This window comes from Thermothielavioides terrestris, chromosome 1 (assembly GCF_000226115.1).
Source record: "Thermothielavioides terrestris NRRL 8126 chromosome 1, complete sequence".
In the NCBI taxonomy this organism is placed as follows: domain Eukaryota; kingdom Fungi; phylum Ascomycota; class Sordariomycetes; order Sordariales; family Chaetomiaceae; genus Thermothielavioides; species Thermothielavioides terrestris.
The window spans coordinates 972,186-988,697 of record NC_016457.1 but is presented as its reverse complement, the minus strand read 5'-3'; the positions used below and the strand labels follow the sequence as shown (position 1 = coordinate 988,697).

Below are 16,512 nucleotides of genomic sequence, written 5' to 3'. Positions count from 1 at the left end.
ACACCTATCGTAACAAAGGTAAGGTACCTAGGTATGTTGGCCAGTGCTCACACTCGAGCTTGAACCATCAATTCGCTGGGCCAATCTGCCGCTTTTACGCCTTCAGCTATCAAGCGCGATGTGCTAGCTACACACAGCCACCGACTCTGGCCCTTTCTCACCGTACTGCTGCACCGGCCTAGACCGCAAACTCGAGCTGGCAGACAAAGCGGTTCGCAACGGCTCAATCAATCAACATAGCACCCGGAGACCCCTTCCTTGTTGTGCACTGAGCTGGGCGGTAACGGCAAAGCGAAGCCACCAGACAGCCAGAGATGTATCCCTATCGCGCCCGCAGTGGGCCGTCCAAGGCAACACCATCAACAGTGCAATGCCAGAAGTGTCTGAAACGAGATATGTTCCCTGCTCTTCCCCCCTGGATCGCATGGTCTTTGCTGACACACACAGCACGTCACTACTCGTATGAATGCAAGGTGCCGCCTCAGGAGCGCCCTTATATCCCTAGACCTTCCCGCACACAGCAGCTGTTCAACCCTAAACTTCTGCCTAAGCTGTCGAGCGAGACGCCAAATCCGCTCATGGAGACGTATGTTGCAGTGGTTGATTCCACGCACGCTCAGAATCACAGCTGACTTTGCCACGCAGAAAAGGGGTCGCTGACCAGGAGCTGGCCAAGCGGGAGGCCGAGAGGGCACGGAAACGAGAACGTGAGGCGGATGAAGAAGCTGTTATAGGTGCTATGAAGGAGTCACCGCCTCCCAGGCGCCACAGGTCGCCCTCTTACGACTCGGTCTCCAGCATCTCCACACGATCATCGTCACCAGCGCCAAGACGGAGGCCCAGCCCCAGCCCCAGCCCCAGCCCCCCGCGGAGGGGCCGGCGGCGTGACTCTCGGAGCCCCTCGCCTCGGAGCTCCCAGGGTCGCCGGGCGTCATATGACTCGGCAAATCGCTATTCTCGTGGCCCCTCGGAAAGCCCAGCGCGCCGTTCTCCGGACAGACGCTCACGCCCGCTGCCTTCTCCTTCGCCGCGCCGGTCTCTGTCGCCTCCACGTCGCCGCTATGGCTCTCCCGATCCCGACGACTATTCTAGGGACGCTATCGCGAGGCGCACATACTCTAGATCCAGATCTCCGATGGGACGGGAAGACAGGGTTGGACGGAACCCAGGGAGTCGCTATCGAGACAGGGAAGATTGGGGTCACCAGGGCAGGACCAGTGTCGCGCCACCGCCGCCGCGGCAGCGCTCTCCCCCGCGGGAGAGAAGCCTCAGCCCCTATAGCAAGAGGTTAGCTCTGACGCAGGCGATGAATCGGGGAAGATAGGACCAGGGGGATCTGGGTTTTGTATAAGCATACTTCTTTGTAGGACCGGCTGCAAAAGCTCAGCCGCCGCCCATGCAAATTCCGCCATACACCCGATTGCGATCGCCACAGAACAACCCACCGAGTGTGCCAAATTATCCCGTTGCCAATCTCTTGTCCCTCGTCCTTGTCCTTGCCTGCTCCTCCAACCGCACTCAAGCCGTCCCGAACTCCTCCGCCTCCGCCTCCCTCTCCCTCCTCGCCTCCTCCTCCTCCTCCCTCTCGCGCCTCCTTATCCCCTCCACAAACGCCGCCCCATCCAACAAGCCGTCCGCATCCCCTCCTTCCCCACCGGCCCCCATTACCTCCCCAGCCGCCGCCCCGGCCCCCCTCGCCTCCTCCGCCTCCTTCTTCCTCTCGGCCAGCCTCTCCCTCACCAGCCGCGCGATCGCGTTCTCCGTCCGCACGTTCAGCACCTCCATCCGCGCCGCCAGCTCCCGCTTCAGGTCCCAGTTCGGCCGCCGCGGCTGCAGCGTCAGCAGGTCGATGCCGCGCGCCGCGTCGAGCGCGCCGCCACCGCCGCTGCCGCCGCTCTCCTGCGCGCGCGCCGCCTCCTCGAGCTGCGCCGCCTGCTGCTCGAGCGTCGGCTGCTTCAGGTTCAGCGTCGGCGGCGCGTCGAAGCCCAGCTTGGCGCCGCGCGTCAGCGGGTCGTAGTTCCGCCCCGAGAGGTGCTGGAGGGCGGCTGCGTCGTCTTTGGAGGTGGTGGATGATGATGCTGTTGTTGTTTGTGCTGTGGTGGCTGTGGCGGGAGGAGAGCCGTGGTCGTCGTCCCGGGATACGGATGCGGATGAGGGTGCGCGTGCGTCCGAGTCTTCGTCGACGGCGGCGGACTGCTTGCGCTTGAGAGACTTGAGCTGGGCGAGACGGGCCTTGCGCTCGTCGGCTGCTGCGCTCAAGGCCGCGTGCGAGGACATGTTGGGTCTGGCTGTCGGTTTGCTTCCAAATGTGCTGGGCTGAGTGCGGATGGACGTGAAGGTGGATGGCATGCAACTGAAGTCTAGACGGATACCACACCAAATGTGATGGCAGCTCCGTAATTGGTAACTATTCGTACGCCAAGGTTTTTTGCTGCAGCGGGGACTGCCCGGGCCTTGACTAGAGCCTGGGCGCTACCTACCTGGAGGATTACAGCATACGGAATACTGGTGTTCGTACTGGCGTAACAGTGTATGGAGATGTTCCATACAGCTAAGGTACGCAGCTTGCCTGCCGGGATGTTACCGAATCCATACAGGTAACCAGCCGAAAAAAAAAAAACATGCCCTTCACGGCTTCCGTCCACCTTCTTCTGTCTGCACCCAACTTGCTGGCGGCCAGCAAATTCTCGACAACTCGGTCCGCCGTCGAGCTCCGTCTCACGAATCACGCGCTGCGCGCAATCGGACGGACCGGCTGGCCTTTCCGGCCGGCAATTTCCGACTGGGATATCCCGCGAGGCCGGCCGCGGCTGCGGCTGCGGCTGCGATGATGCGCCGGGCCGGGTTTGTCTGCTGGAGGTGTGCGGCGCTCGCATCGGCACCGTTGCGTCTCCCGCGTCTTCCGCATAACCCGCCACTCCCGCCGCTTCCACAACTCCCGCGCCCCTCGCGAGCCCCCTCGCGAGCGCTGCAGACTGCGGCCGGTCAGGCAGGATCGAGCGCGCCAGAGCCCCCCCGCGACCGTGGCAGCGAGCATGGCCACGACGATGGCGGGCCCGAGCCGAGCATGCCGGCTGCCCAGGTTGGACAAGGAGCGGGAGAAGCACAGGAGGCACAAGAAGCACGAGAGGTAGCGCCACCAGCGAGGCGCTTTCGACCGCTCCAGCCCGGCGAAGCTCAGGAGCACATGGTATCTCCACGATTCATGTATGCCCTGAAGCTTGCCCGAGACCAGGGGCGTTCCTTCAAGCGCTTGACACGGCTTTCCAAAGGGCCGTGGCTGCTGCGTCCAACCGAGGAGCGGGTCAAAGAGCTAACCCCCTTAATCGAGAGCCGAAACCGGTGGGCGACGAAGAAGCGCATGCGGCAATTGATACATCGACTCCGGAAATGGGACTGGAAGCTCCAGTCTGCCTGGGCGTTCGTGGGAGAGAAGACCGCGTCTTTTCCGAGGTTCGAGGGCTACAAGTTGGTTCCTGTGTCGGACTTGCTGGAGATCGGATCCGTCGAGGGCATGCGCAACGCTTGGTTCTCGCAATCGGCCGAAGAGCGCCGGCGTCTCTGGCCGAACACGATAATAACCATCATGGTGCACCATCCCGACCGCGCTGCGCAGGTGCTAGAGGCCACTGTTGAGCCCGAGGACCCCTCGCAATGGTACGAGGTGCCGGACGTCTTCAGCTTCCTGGTTCGCCAAGCTGCGCGCCTGCCCGAGGGGCGCCGGAGGGGAGCACTGGCCGAGCTCTCCGGCACTCTCGAGCGGCTCATCCGCGACAAGAGGCCCCGGTATTTCAACTTTCCGCAGTGGGTCGTCGGCACAATAATCGCTGCCTCGGAGCCCGACTCAGCGCTCGCGCTCTACAATACGCTTCGAGAGCGCGGACACTATCTCAGCGAGAACACCAAGCTCCACGTTGGGTCGCGCCTTGCCAAGGACATGAGATTCAGGCCCTTGGCCTTTGAACTCCTCGAGGAGCTCGTCCGGAAAGACGGTCTGAGCGTCGACGACCGCCGCTGCGCCGCCTTGGCAACGAGCCTGATATCGCTGCCCGACGGGTGGGAAGAAGGCCGCGAGCCGCCAGAACGGCTGCGGACGCTGCACGACCTGTACCAGCGCATCCTGAGCCTCGGCTTCACCACCAACCAAGTGATTCATGCGTCCATGATGCGGACCCTCTGTCTGAACGGCCAACTGGATTTGGCGTGGAACATCTACGACTTCATGCGTGCCGAGGGAGTACCGACTGACCTGTATGTCTACTCAATCCTCCTACACGGGGCTAAGCTGGCCGGCAGCATGGACTCCACCCTCCGCGTCGTCCAGGAGGCCTCGGTCGGCGACCTGCAAAACCGCATCGTGTGGAACGACCTCATTGACACCGTCCTCGTCGCCGCCAATAACGAGTCCATCGCCAAGCCGGGGCGGCCCCTCCCTGTCTTTTGCTCCATGCTGCACATCTATGCCAAGTTCTTCACCTTAGAATCCCTGCAACGGCTGATCCCGGAGGACTTGTCAACGCTCCTCACCGCACCGGCACTACGCGGCCTTGAGGACTGCGAGTGGGGGCCGAAGCTTGCCATGCTCCTCGATAAGCTCCCCGTCTCTGAGCCAAGCAACCGCGTCACGCCCCACGCCGACACCCTGAACATCATGCTCCTCGGCTACTTGCGGAGCTTTCCCGTTGCCCAGCCCATTCTCGACTTCTACTCGCATTTCCGCTCCCTGCTTCGCCGCGGCGATCGTCTGGCCATCAGCATCCTGCAGGAGGGAACAGTCCCTTACGACGGCGTCATACAGGCCGTATCACGATTTCCCGGCATGCTGAACGTAGCCGTCGACATCGTTGCCGGTATGATCGAGGACGCTGCTGCCTCAGCCGCCGCTCTCAAGGAGCAACGAACGCTCCCTCCGAGTGACAAAGCGGAAGGCAGTAGTTCCCCCTTCGTCCACCCCCGGCCCAGCGTCCACACCTGGTCCATCCTGCTCCAAGCCTTCGCCAAGATGAAGGGCGTTCAAGAAGGCTGGCGCATCCTCGAGATCATGCGCAAGCATGGCGTCAAGCCCAACAGAGTTACCTGGAACATGCTCATTGACGCCTCCGCCCGCAGCCATGACGCGAAACTGACCATGGAAGCCTTTACGCACCTCGAGAAAGAGGGCTACGTCCCGGACACGTACACCATGCGCGGCCTGTCCCGACTTGTCGACAACGAAGACGCCCTCAACCGGCTGGACCAACTGATGGAGCAGTCCGAGTCGATCAAGTCAACCCAGGCGGCACCCGACAAGACGCAGGAGCTGATCAGTCAGTGGAATAACGCCCGTGCCGCCAAGGTTCTTGCCCGCCGCCCAAGGAAGAAGCAGCTCACCCCCCGGCCCCGCCGACGCCGGCTTCGCGAGCGACCGCAGGAGATGCCGGCGGGGGAGAGTGAAAGCGGAGACCAAGCGGAGCAAAAGGACTCGTGGGCTGGAACGCCCCTGGTGCTGGACAAAACAGACAAAGCAGGGGAAAAGCCGCGCCGGAGGAAGAAAAGCAAGGGAGAGCAAGCAACCCTGCCAACCCCTCGCACAAGGGACCAGGCATCTGTGGACTCGTACAGGCAGCTATACAAGGAGCTGCTCCCCGGTGTGACGCACGGTGCGCCACAGGACAGCCAGAAAGGGGAAGAGGGCACGACCCCAGGGCGAGGAGAGGCTGAAGAAGACCGAGAAGGCCGGGCCGCTGGGGAGGCGACGACAAGCTCGACTCCGCTCGGCTGAGGATTCCAATCCACGTCGTCAGGGCCGCTGAGCGGGTGCAAGAAGAACAACCAAACTGCGACGGACGGAGGCACCGAGGTTGGGCGCCTACAGAGGAGGCCGGAAAGGCAAGCTTGGGACGTAACTACGCGAGGCGCCGGTCTCTGACGGGACAAACAATCCACGGTGCGGGACAGACACGAGAGCTGGCACACGGCACCCCATGATATCCGCCTCACTCACCCCCTCCACTCCTCCAGCCCTCTCGCCCGTTGCCAGGATCGGGACGGGACTCCTCCTCCTCGTGGCCCAGCGGCGGACAACCCAACCCAACCCTCCATGTCTGAGCAGCGCCACATAGACCGACGTTTGAGGGGGGGGTCTTGCTCCTTACCTTACCAGGAGCAAGCACGACAACACACGACACCAAACATAGCAGAGCAGTACGGTGCCAAAAGCCGCCGACGCAGCAGCCAAAACCGTCGACGAGTGCAGCCGGCGAGGGAGGAGGAAAAGAAAAGAAGGAAAAACATCGCGGCCATCGCGTGGCAAGCTCGCGAGCTGGGGCAGCACCGGCACGGCGAGTCCTGATTTTCCGCTGTACCATTTTCTATATCAATTTCCGCTGTACATACACATTCCTGTTCCATGTCCGCTGGACCACTTTCGCTGTCCCATTTCGCTGTACCAATACTTATCCTTTCCTATCCTCATCCATCTTTTGGAATAGCCCGTTCCACCCCATCCCAGATCCTCCCTCCCCGAAGGCGCCAAGCTCGCCAAGCTCCTCAAGGGCGAAAGCCATTCCAACCCGGCCTCACGACCAGCCTCCGGCGGATTCTTGGTTAACGCTGCATCGTTTCTCCTGCTCTGACGTGCCCCAACTGGCAGACACAAAACGCAACTCCAGTTCGATCCTAATAATTTACGCCCAACCTAACGTTAACTTGAACAGCCCTTGCCCTACCCAACCCCAGCCGCTATTTGCCATTCCCTTGATGTACTGTATATGTACGTAGCTCGATTGCCCAAAGCTGTCAAACTTTGCCCTCTCTCTGGTCACCCCATCAGGTTCAAAACCGTCCTCCCTGCCTTCCACACCCGATCTCAATCCTCCCGCTCCGGATCCGAGGAAAGAAAGGCGTCGATCTCGGATAGCTTCTCCTCCGCCGTCAGCCGCCGCCGGGGCGCCGTCCTCGGCGGGTAGTGGTGATGGCGGTGCGCCGAGAGGTCGGCGCTGGAGCCGGAGCGCGAGGAGCGCGTGGCCGTGGAGCTGGTCGACGTCTTGTGCGTGCGCTCCCTGCTGTGCATGCTTTGGGCGCTGCCGCTGGCGTCACTGCTGCGGCCGTCGGTGGCGGCGACGCTGTGGGTGGAGATGGAGATGGATGTGGATGCCTTAGAGGAGTGAGGTTGGTGCCGGTGTCTGACGTGCCGGCGGTAATGGTTTGTGGTCGTTGTTGTTGCTGATGCTGACGACACGGATGGCGGCGGCAGCGCGGGCAGCGGCGGTACGGGCGGGGGCGGAGAGGAGCTGCTCAAGGGGAAAGGCGAACGCCAGGTCGGCGGATGCATCCATGGGCCGCTGCTCCTGCTGGTGTGGCGTGAGTGTCTGGGACTTGTTTCTGGAACAGGGAGCGGCCGGTCGGGTTCACTCAAAGCAGGCAGCTCTGGCTCCGGATAGAGATACCCTTCGGAGAGGAGGTCGCCAATAGGCACCTCGCTGGGGGCCGAGATGTTCAGTCTAGGGAACGCGGCCGGCGGCGGCTCGTCCCAAGCGGGACAGTTCTGATCTTGGTCAGAGACATCATGGAGAGAAGTTGTCGAGCGCTGCCTGCCGCGGGGCGCGTCAATGGAATCAAACTGTCTTCGAGCGGCGGTCGGCACCGGGGGCGGAGGTCTGGTCGGTGCAGGGAGAATAGGGTGTTCCTGCTCGGGGCTAGAGCAGTCTGAGAGGGGCGGGGTGAGGATGTAAGCCGCTGATTCTGAAGAATGGTATTCGTCTTGCCCAGCGGATGTTTCCACACCAACAATATCCGCTGGTCCGGTCCTTCCCGCGTATATTTCATCCTCATCAAGCCATAGCTCAGTGCGCACCTTGCACCAGAACCTGTCGACCTCTCGCGGGTCGCGTTCCGTCCACTTGTGACCTGGTCCTGGTGTGTCGCGTTCCGATTCCCCTTGCCAGCTGAGGAGACCACTCCTCAGGCTATCCAGCTGCTGAATGGGCGACGAGGTCTGGTTTCGATTGGGCGGCGTGATGGGGCAGGTGCCCTGGTCTGCCTGACCCTCTTTGCCTCCATTTGCGTTGCCCCTCTTCTTCTCTACTGCTGGTTCGTTGGCTTGATCCCTCGCGGCCCTAACCCGCTCCGGTTTGCTGTCCTTTTCCTTCGCACAGAAGTCGTCGAGACATCGGGCCAGCGGCCTGTTATTGAAATAGGACTTGTGCTTGAGTAGCGTCAACGAGTACTCCTCGACTTGGCAGCCGAATGCCAGCGCAGCGGGAAACATTGAAGGTTCCGTGTGCCGGACAACTGGTTCGTGATCTTTGTTGTCGTTGTCGTGGTGAGCCCGGCAGCCTTCACTTCCATCGCTGCCGCCGCCGGCTCTGCCGCTTGTATCGGACGCCTGGCTCGGCCTGCTGGCTTGTGGTTTTGCGCTGTCCGAACTGCGTGCCGACTGCTCGAACAAGCGCACCATGGCTCGTACCGACCGGACCGATGCTTTGTTTTCAGGGGAAGGCGGTTTCCTGCCGATGTTGGACGAGAAGCTCCCCGGCAGCGCCTGTCTCTCGATTTTCCTGTCGAGGATGCGGTCCGAGTCGAACATCGAGGCGCTTTCCTGGTGGTTCCTCTGGGGCGTTCTGTTGTTGCAACTCATGGCGGGCATCGCGAATTGTTACTTCCTTACCTATTCATTTGAGAATGCGAGGCCCGAAGGCAGGTGTTTTGAAGAAGGAACCTGTGGAAGGGAGGTGCGGAAGGGCGTGCTTGCCATTCGTAGGAATCGACTTGTTGCGATTTGGTGGTAAGAAGATTGCAAGTTCCCTGCGGCCGCCCAAAGGAAGGGATGATGACAGAGGAATTGGCGATGACAGTTTTGCGGAAGGAAGGAACGGTGCTCGCAAAATCTTGATGGAGGTGTACCGTGCTCGATCTCTCTGGCTCCTTTTGTCACATTGTTGAAGCTTTAATGGAAGCTCCAACATCGCACACGAATTCTAGTTGGGTATTCGCATCTCTTTCTGATGCCCTAACTTTTACTGCCACAACGCCAAAACCCGGACACCGCACAATGAGAATGTGGTTGCGCTTGAGCTCCCCGTCGCACGTCCATTATCTCTGGCCTCGAACGGCAAGGCTAGATGAGGGCGAACTTGCTGCACATAGCCTTCCTGCTTCTCCGGCAAAAGCAGTGTTTAAGGCACCTTAGCCAGCCAACGCCGAGATTATCCCTCATGGTTCACTGGAGGTAAATCGGCATGTCCACTTCCATCGGCACAGCCCTCAGTTTCCAACCCAACAACGGACACAACACAGGGAACCTCTAGATGTAGACTTGTAAGCGACACTGAAGGAAACCTGCTTGATGGGTTCATGGGTTCTCCGTCGAAGTCTGCCAGGGCTTTCTTGGATGGGCCTGCGTGTGCTGGGCGATGAAATGTTTTTACGTGGGTTGTTTTCGCGGAAAAGGGGCCATGTTTACAGTGGGGTTTCCACGTCTCCAGTAGTAACGAACTTGAGCACAAAGCTCAAATAGAGCTGGGTGTCATTACCCCCCTAACGAAAGGAACTTGTTGAAACGTCGGTACTAGTGAATGAGTCGTCGTCCGCCGCTTTTCCAATGGCCGCAACCGGCACTCCTGATACGGCTCGCATGGCGGCAGTCTTTTGGCTTGGGATCCAATCACGATCCTGTAGATCATCAAACTCAGACAGAGCAACACAGCGTTGTGGGACTGACGAGGTGGGATCTACTTCATTACCTTTACACACTGTGTGCGAAATAGTGTATCTGTAACGATTCCCAGCTAGTGTAAGGCCGAAACATTGGGTTGACAGGCACGCCGACTTTGGCTGGCCCAACAAGGGTCAAGGGTTTACACAGTAAGCGGGGATAAGCGGGGCGAAGATCAAGGCGGCCAAGGCAACTGCAGGCGAGACAAGACGGGGTACAAGACCCGACGACACCTGATGTGTAAAAACACCGAGACAAATCCGGAATGGCACAAAGCCGCGATTGCGATTGAGATATTCCGTACACTTAGCTTGTCCCCTGCTTAGCCCAAGCGATCTTCAGCTCTTTGATTGGCATGTTCGGTACGCCCGCCGCTAAGCGTCCCAGCGAGTCTTGCCAAATCTTCGAAAATAACCGCGGAGTATCGTGACCACGGTCGAATAGCACAAGCGTTAGTGTACAATACAAAAATAGGGGCGGATCTTTGCCATTTCTCTTTTTAGAAAACGATAGTAACCAGGATCATTTCCAAAGGAGCACCCCCGGCCCTATGGGATTCTGAAGAACGCCTTTGCGCGGAGTGAAGTTACAGACTGCCAAAGTTTAACTAACGCGATTCTAGACCGAGCCTCTATCACAAGGACCTTGCTCTATATTCGGTATAGGAAGATGCGATGCAACCCTGTCAGCAGCAAAAAACAAAACGTCGCCTCCGCAGGAGTGTACGTTAATCTTTGTCGGTGACTGCCCTCGTGTTGTCGTACACGACGCGCGGAAGGTCGCACAGAACGGACGACGGGCGACGGAGAGAGAAACAGGCAAGGTGGCATCAACGGAACTAGACCGAGACTAAACCGCAACGTCTCGCCGCATTTCCCGATCGGGCTCACGAGGAGATACCTAGTGTAGCGGTGCGATCTTCTTCAACCACCGCCAGCTCAGCCACACCCCCGGAGGGGGGGCCCGCACTGGGCCGCAGAAATGCAGCCGCCTCGTTTTGGCTTGCCGTCTCTTGCTCTTTTCAGGCTCTTTTCTCTCTGTGTGCTCCGTCTCTGTCTGGGCTGGCGCCGTTCTGTGGGTGATCCTGTCGGTGAGATCGCCCATTTCGCGATGCCCACGCGATCTTGGCTGAGACAGACAGGACACGACTTCGGCGACTTAACACTACCCTCTGGGTCGGTGATCGCCCTTCTGCTTTCACCATTATCTTCCTCTTCCCCCTGGCTCTTGCGTGTCACGAGCCGCCGCGGAAGATGTCTGTCCTCTGGAAGGATTTCCGGAACGAATGATTGGCTCGTGCTTGGCCGCGAGTGATCTGCCATTTGGTCTGCCTCGCGCGTCAGGACGAAACGGGCGCACAGCGTCTCCAGGCACCCCAAGGGCTGCGTTTTCCAACTGCCCGATTGAGGGGGAACTGAACGGGCGGACTGGCGGGGTCAAAGATTGGACACTGCTCCTAGCTACTTGATACGCAGCCGGTTGAAGGCCTGGACGCACTGTGCTGTGCTCGCCGTCGGTCCCGGGCAGAAGGTCCACGGAGATCGCATGAACCAGACTGCGAGTCTCCGCAGATGCGGTGCATGGCAAGGAATGTGTAAATCCGCCTTGGCTCTCTGCCTGACAGGCCCCTTCTGCATGCAAGCTACCTGTGATCCGTCTCCGTAGGTCCCATGTAACCACAAATACCTGGTAACTAGGTTCCTACTCGGCACATACCATGCGTCTTCGAGCTGCCGTTAGGTATCTCTGGGGCGCAGCGCAGACATTCCGCTCGGGTGGTTCCAAAGTGCCGTCAGGACGGTGGCCCCCAAAAAAAGTGCCGTCATGGCTTGAACGTTGTTATCCCGTCGTTAGCCATGATCGGTCTGCAGGAGTTGCGCAACCGGCAAGCGTACGTGTTGATCGTGATTGGGCCGGGCCACCGTTCGTCCCGTCCCAGGCAGACCCTGCATCGCCGATTCACTGTCTCACAGCGGACAGACTCCCCAGACACCGGGCACCCAATCCCCAAATTCCAATTGCCGTCTTCGGTAAGCGAGGCCAGGTATCCCGTCTGTCCGGTCCTCGCGTCGCCCACGCCGGCCACGGTAGTGCAGTGTAGGTCCGGTGCGGATAGTTATTCTTCCGTAGAGTAGACATGGGCAGTCCTTTGTAAATTTGATTCGGGGACCTCGTGTCACCGCCTATCACCGGGACCGCAAATGCTGTCTCGGCGTGCCCGTCGCGGCGTCCACCCCGGACATGAGCGACGACAGCGCTGCCTGTTGCTGCCTTTGTGACCCGAGACAGCGAGGACAGACAGGGCCGAATAACTATCGAGTGTACTTTCTGTTTCTCGGTCTTCTTTCCAAAAATCGACGGGATCTGCACTACGTATTGATGCCGACCGGGCGGGTTGACGTGCGTGGTCGCGCTTTCGGCTGCATGGTACTTTCCACGTTTGAGAGTCAGTCATTTTTCTTTTCTTCTTTCTGCCCTATGAAACTCCTTTAATCCTTATTATCGATGTGCCGCAGTTGGATAAGGCGGTGGGCGGTGAGGAACGAGGCAACACCGCTTAACCGGGTTGCCTTGCGACCCATGCGGCGGCCACGAAACTTCCATCTATCGTGGCGGTCCAGGAATGGATCGACATGATTCGTCTGCGCGAGGAGTCCGCGCTGGGAGCAGCAAGACGGTTCGAGCTAGTGACTAGACTTCTATTAGGTTACGATCGTGTCAAGCAGTCATGTACGGTTTATTAGTTGGTAGATAGTAGCAGCCAGCGAACCAACAACGCCATGTTTCCTTGTATAATCCGTAGTTTTGATAAGTGAAGAATGACAAGCAAGAGTCCACTAAACAAGGTATCGAGAACACGTAGGTATCACAGTCATGCGTCGTGAGAAAAGAAAAAAGAAAGAAAGAGAAACAGGCCGTAAATAGAACAAGACATCCATCAACGGGGGAGTAGAGCCCATGAGAGAACAGAGAGACAGAGGAAAGAAAGAGAGAGGAAGAGAAAGAAACAAGACTCAAACATCCTCCTCCCCCTCCGCATCCTCATCCTCGTCCTCTCCACATCCATCCTGCGAGACCACAATCTCCTCCCCTTCAGCCTCACCCTCCTCTTCCTGACCCGCGGCGCCGCCGGCAACAGGCGCCAGAACAACCACACTTCCCCCGGGCCCCCTCTTCAGGGGGGTCTTCAGCACCCACCTGGGCCCATCACCCTCACTCACACCACCGGCACCGGCAGGCCCAGAGCCAGGAGGAGCAGGCACGATGATCGCCACGTCGGCGCGGGCAGCCCACTCGACGAGGGTAGGGTCTGCGGCGCCGCCGAAGACGACGCGCGGCTCGGCGCCCTGGGCGGCGCGCTCCATGTGCTTGGCGACGTGCTCCATGCGCTGGTTCCAGGCGTCGGCGCCGCGGAAGGGCGGCGCGCCGCACGCCGGCACGGGGCACCGCATCGTCTGCGGCAGCGGGCACCGCGGCCGGATGCTGCTCTCCTGCAGCCGGCGCAGGCGCGCGTCCCACTCGGCCAGCAGCGTCTGCGTCGCGGGGCTGGCTGCGGCGCCGATGCCGCTGCCGCGGCTGCCTCCTCCTCCTGATGATGACGATGACGATGAGGTGGAGGTGGAGGAGGAAGAGGGCTTCTTGCCGGTGGTGCCGCTGGATGTTCCGGGTAGGACGTGGTCTTTGACTTGTTTCGGGGCGTGCATGCGCTTGAGGTGCTGGGTGAAGAGGTCTTTGCGGTTGAAGATGGCGCCGGTCGGGGGTGCGGCGCCGTCTTTGTGGGCTGGGGAGGAGGGGTATGGGGACGGGGATGAGGGGCTGGTTTGTGGTCGGGCGTTGGCGCAGGTGCCCTCGGTGCAAACCCAGTAGTTCAGGAGGAGGTGCTGCGTGTTGACGTGGCGTTTCCATTCGTTCTTGCTCGAAAAGGTCGCCTCGCAGCCGGCGAAGTCGAAGACGCAGTTGAAAGGCCGCAGGTGGTGATGCTTCTTGACGTGGGCGTCGAGGTCGGGCTGGGAATGAAAGCTGGCGTGGTTGCAATCCGGGCAGGCGAGCGTGCTGGTCTTCGCGGCGCGCGGCGAGGAGGACGGCATTGTGCGCGCGTCACCGGGCAGGTTGCCGGCTTTGTTCCGTCGTCTCCGCGGTGGCGGCGATGGGGCGGTTGCATTTACATGCCGGGCCGCAGTCCGGGTGTTGGGCTTCTGTCTTTTGTTTGGTTGATATTCATCATCGGCATCGTCGTCGCTCTGCCGCTTGAGCCGGCCTTCGTCCTCCGAGTTCATGTCCCCCTCTACCTTTGCCGGGAACAGATGCGGGTAGCGGCTAGAGGTCTGAACCTCCTCCTCGACCATCGACCGCATCGGTTCGGGACTTGCCATCCTCTCGGCATGGAAGTCCGGCGTAGCAGCGCCCGGCGCGGGCTCCTCGCTGACGTGGCTGTCAAAGCTGTAGCCCGGCTGGACGGTGAAGTCGATGACGCCGCCGTCGCTCTCGCTGTACTCGGACTGGTGGCTCGGGTTTACGTCGTAAGGGCTGACGTAGTCCGGCGGGCCCATGCTCCTGAACTGCACCGCATGCGCGTTCGAGTATGGCTCCAGAGGCACCGGGGTCTGGAACGGCGACAGCACGGCCGTGTCCGGGGGGGTTCCGGGAAAGCTGTCATAGTACGACTCGGAGTCTGCGCGAGGGCTGCGTGCGCTGGCCGACGAGGACGGCTCGATGGACGAGATGGGGCTGGCGAAGCGGGCATGGGGTGGCGGCATGGCCGGGATGCCTACCGTTGGACGGATCTGCGCGCGTGTGGGCATCTGACTGGAAGCATCGGTCACGAAGGTCGCCTTCGAGGGCTCTTTGAGGGCTCGCTGCATCGGAGCATCCCAGGCGTTGGCAAAGGGGATCGTCGGAGCAATCTGCAGCGTAGGATCGATGTAGGTCATGTTCGAGTCCAGCAGGCCGTCGTCCAACCCAGCGAAGGGCTGGCTGGAGAAGGCCATGTCCTCGTAGGGGAAAGCAGCCCCCCCAAACACGTAGGGGTCGGCCATGTTGGGGGATGGTGAGTCTGTTATTATCACCCAGATCCCCCAAGACGGCGTGCAGATTTGTCGAGGACGGCAGCGGGAGGAAAGCGAGCAACAGATGAGGCAGGTGGGCTCTCTGGTTGATCTCAAAAAAGGTGCCGCCGCAAGGTCCCGTATGTGGGATGGGTGTGCAGTGCCGGGGGTGTCGAACCGGCGAGGGGAGCAGGGAACGAGGCTGCGGCGGCGGCCGAATATATCTGTGGTCAAGGTACGGGACCTTGAGGCTTACATTCGACTCGACCGACGCAGGTCTGCCACATGGTGCACGCGGGAAGGCGCAGTTTGGAGAGAGTCGGACACTTAAGAAGAAGTGATATGCGTAGCGGGGCCATGGTACCAAGCGCTCATCGTTCCGCTCATCGTTCCGCGCGTCCCAGGTTGTCCCGTCCTGTCTGGCTTGGTGCTTCCGCCACAGCTGGGCCGGACGCCCACCTGGGGGGGGGGGAGGGGGGCAAGAGTCCTACACCCTCTCTTCTCTGCAGAGCAGAGCCGCACAAGTACCTCCCCGCAAACCGAAGGGCAGAGGTACCTGGGCTCGCGCGCAGGGGTGGTGGGCCGGGGCTGAGCAAGGGTCTTCTTGGCGCGCTTGACTTGAATTGCCTCTGAACCCCTGAAAGCTGGGTGTTGGCTGAAGGTTGTGGGCCGGCCAGGTCGCTGCGCCGCATGTGTGCCACCCCGGCTGGTGACGGAGAGGGTATAGCGGCGGAGGGCAGCCAACAGTCAATCAGCGGGGCGGAGGTCGATGGCCGCCCAGTGCCAGTGGGCGGGTGTGGTCTGTGGCCCGTCACAGGCTGACCCAGAAGCGTCCCCCATCATTGCGTGAGCGCGACCGGGCGGGAACTGGGGCGGGCGCGATGGTTCGCGCCCCACGGCCACGGGGTAGTGTAACAAAGGGCTGTCCGCGTCACCTCGACCAGCCAGGTATTTTAACGTTAACTATCGGGACATGCAAGTCTCGCGCTACTCTCGGTGTCAGTTATTGGGACACCCCCTCCCTGCGACAAGACAGACCGACCAATGGACCGACAGACGACTACCTATGCGGCTCTGCGTAGGTCGCTACCTGGGTAGTTGCGTTGCAACAGAAGAGCCCAAGGTGATGATCGCGTCGAATCATAGTTGCTCTGATAATTCAGCTGGTTGAAACTCTGGAGTGACTCGCCTGCGGAACTTCTGCGCCGCGCTTCTCCTGGCCGGCTGGCCATCGACTGTGGACACAGTAAAGTTAACTTAAACGCTAGTTTAGTGTATTCCCGATCTCGCTTCGCAGCCACCGGCCAAACTGGCTTCGGCTCCGCATTCCACGATTGTTCGATCGCCGAGCCAAGAGAAAGTCGGTGCGATATCTTCCATAACGTTAACTAACCCAGGTCTGGACCAAGCCACGGGCCATTTGTCGGGTCCTGGGCAATCAACGTACCATGGTAACGGTAATTATGCAGTGTGCTGTGTTTGGAGGAAGCGGAAACGGCGGCAAGGCGCCTGTCCACGGAAGTCGGCGGCACTCAGCTCGTCGACATTGACGGGGGGTCTGGTTAACGTTAGGCCTCTTGTGGATGCCGTGGTTTCCTTAAAGGGCAGGACCCATAGCCCCACAAGCCAGGAGACTCCACCCTTCCCGCGGTCCAGGACTCCTGATTGACGGGTCAAGCCGGGCCACCCAGCGCCACTTTTTGAGGCCCACAGCGCAGCGCATCTCCCATCGATACAAAGGACAGAGTACGGGAGAACACTTCACTACACTAG

The 16,512-nt window shown here is 60.4% G+C and overlaps 5 protein-coding genes across 5 annotated transcripts; 2 read left to right on the top strand and 3 right to left on the bottom strand.

Annotated features, from left to right (window-relative positions):
* The first annotated feature begins 15 nt into the window (after positions 1 to 15).
* Positions 16 to 960, top strand: THITE_2106507 (uncharacterized protein). Its single transcript, XM_003648683.1, has 2 exons — positions 16 to 393; positions 451 to 960. The coding sequence occupies exons 1-2, from the start codon at positions 315 to 317 to the stop codon at positions 630 to 632; spliced, it is 261 nt and encodes an 86-aa protein (XP_003648731.1). The 5' UTR covers positions 16 to 314; the 3' UTR covers positions 633 to 960.
* THITE_2106505 (uncharacterized protein) lies at positions 961 to 2,397 on the bottom strand. The gene has a single exon (XM_003648682.1). The coding sequence runs from the start codon at positions 2,275 to 2,277 to the stop codon at positions 1,519 to 1,521; it is 759 nt and encodes a 252-aa protein (XP_003648730.1). The 5' UTR covers positions 2,278 to 2,397; the 3' UTR covers positions 961 to 1,518.
* A 237-nt stretch (positions 2,398 to 2,634) lies between these two features.
* Positions 2,635 to 5,868, top strand: THITE_2106504 (uncharacterized protein). The gene has a single exon (XM_003648681.1). The coding sequence runs from the start codon at positions 3,587 to 3,589 to the stop codon at positions 5,759 to 5,761; it is 2,175 nt and encodes a 724-aa protein (XP_003648729.1). The 5' UTR covers positions 2,635 to 3,586; the 3' UTR covers positions 5,762 to 5,868.
* Positions 5,869 to 6,847: 979 nt separating this feature from the next.
* Positions 6,848 to 8,617, bottom strand: THITE_2083919 (uncharacterized protein; the record flags this gene model as incomplete). The annotated part of the gene is made up of 1 exon (XM_003648680.1): positions 6,848 to 8,617. One exon carries the CDS (start codon positions 8,615 to 8,617, stop codon positions 6,848 to 6,850), a length of 1,770 nt encoding a protein of 589 aa, XP_003648728.1.
* Positions 8,618 to 12,708: 4,091 nt separating this feature from the next.
* Positions 12,709 to 14,730, bottom strand: THITE_2036942 (uncharacterized protein; the record flags this gene model as incomplete). The annotated part of the gene is made up of 3 exons (XM_003648679.1): positions 12,709 to 13,240; positions 13,301 to 13,510; positions 14,045 to 14,730. The coding sequence occupies 3 exons, from the start codon at positions 14,728 to 14,730 to the stop codon at positions 12,709 to 12,711; spliced, it is 1,428 nt and encodes a 475-aa protein (XP_003648727.1).
* Positions 14,731 to 16,512: the final 1,782 nt, after the last annotated feature.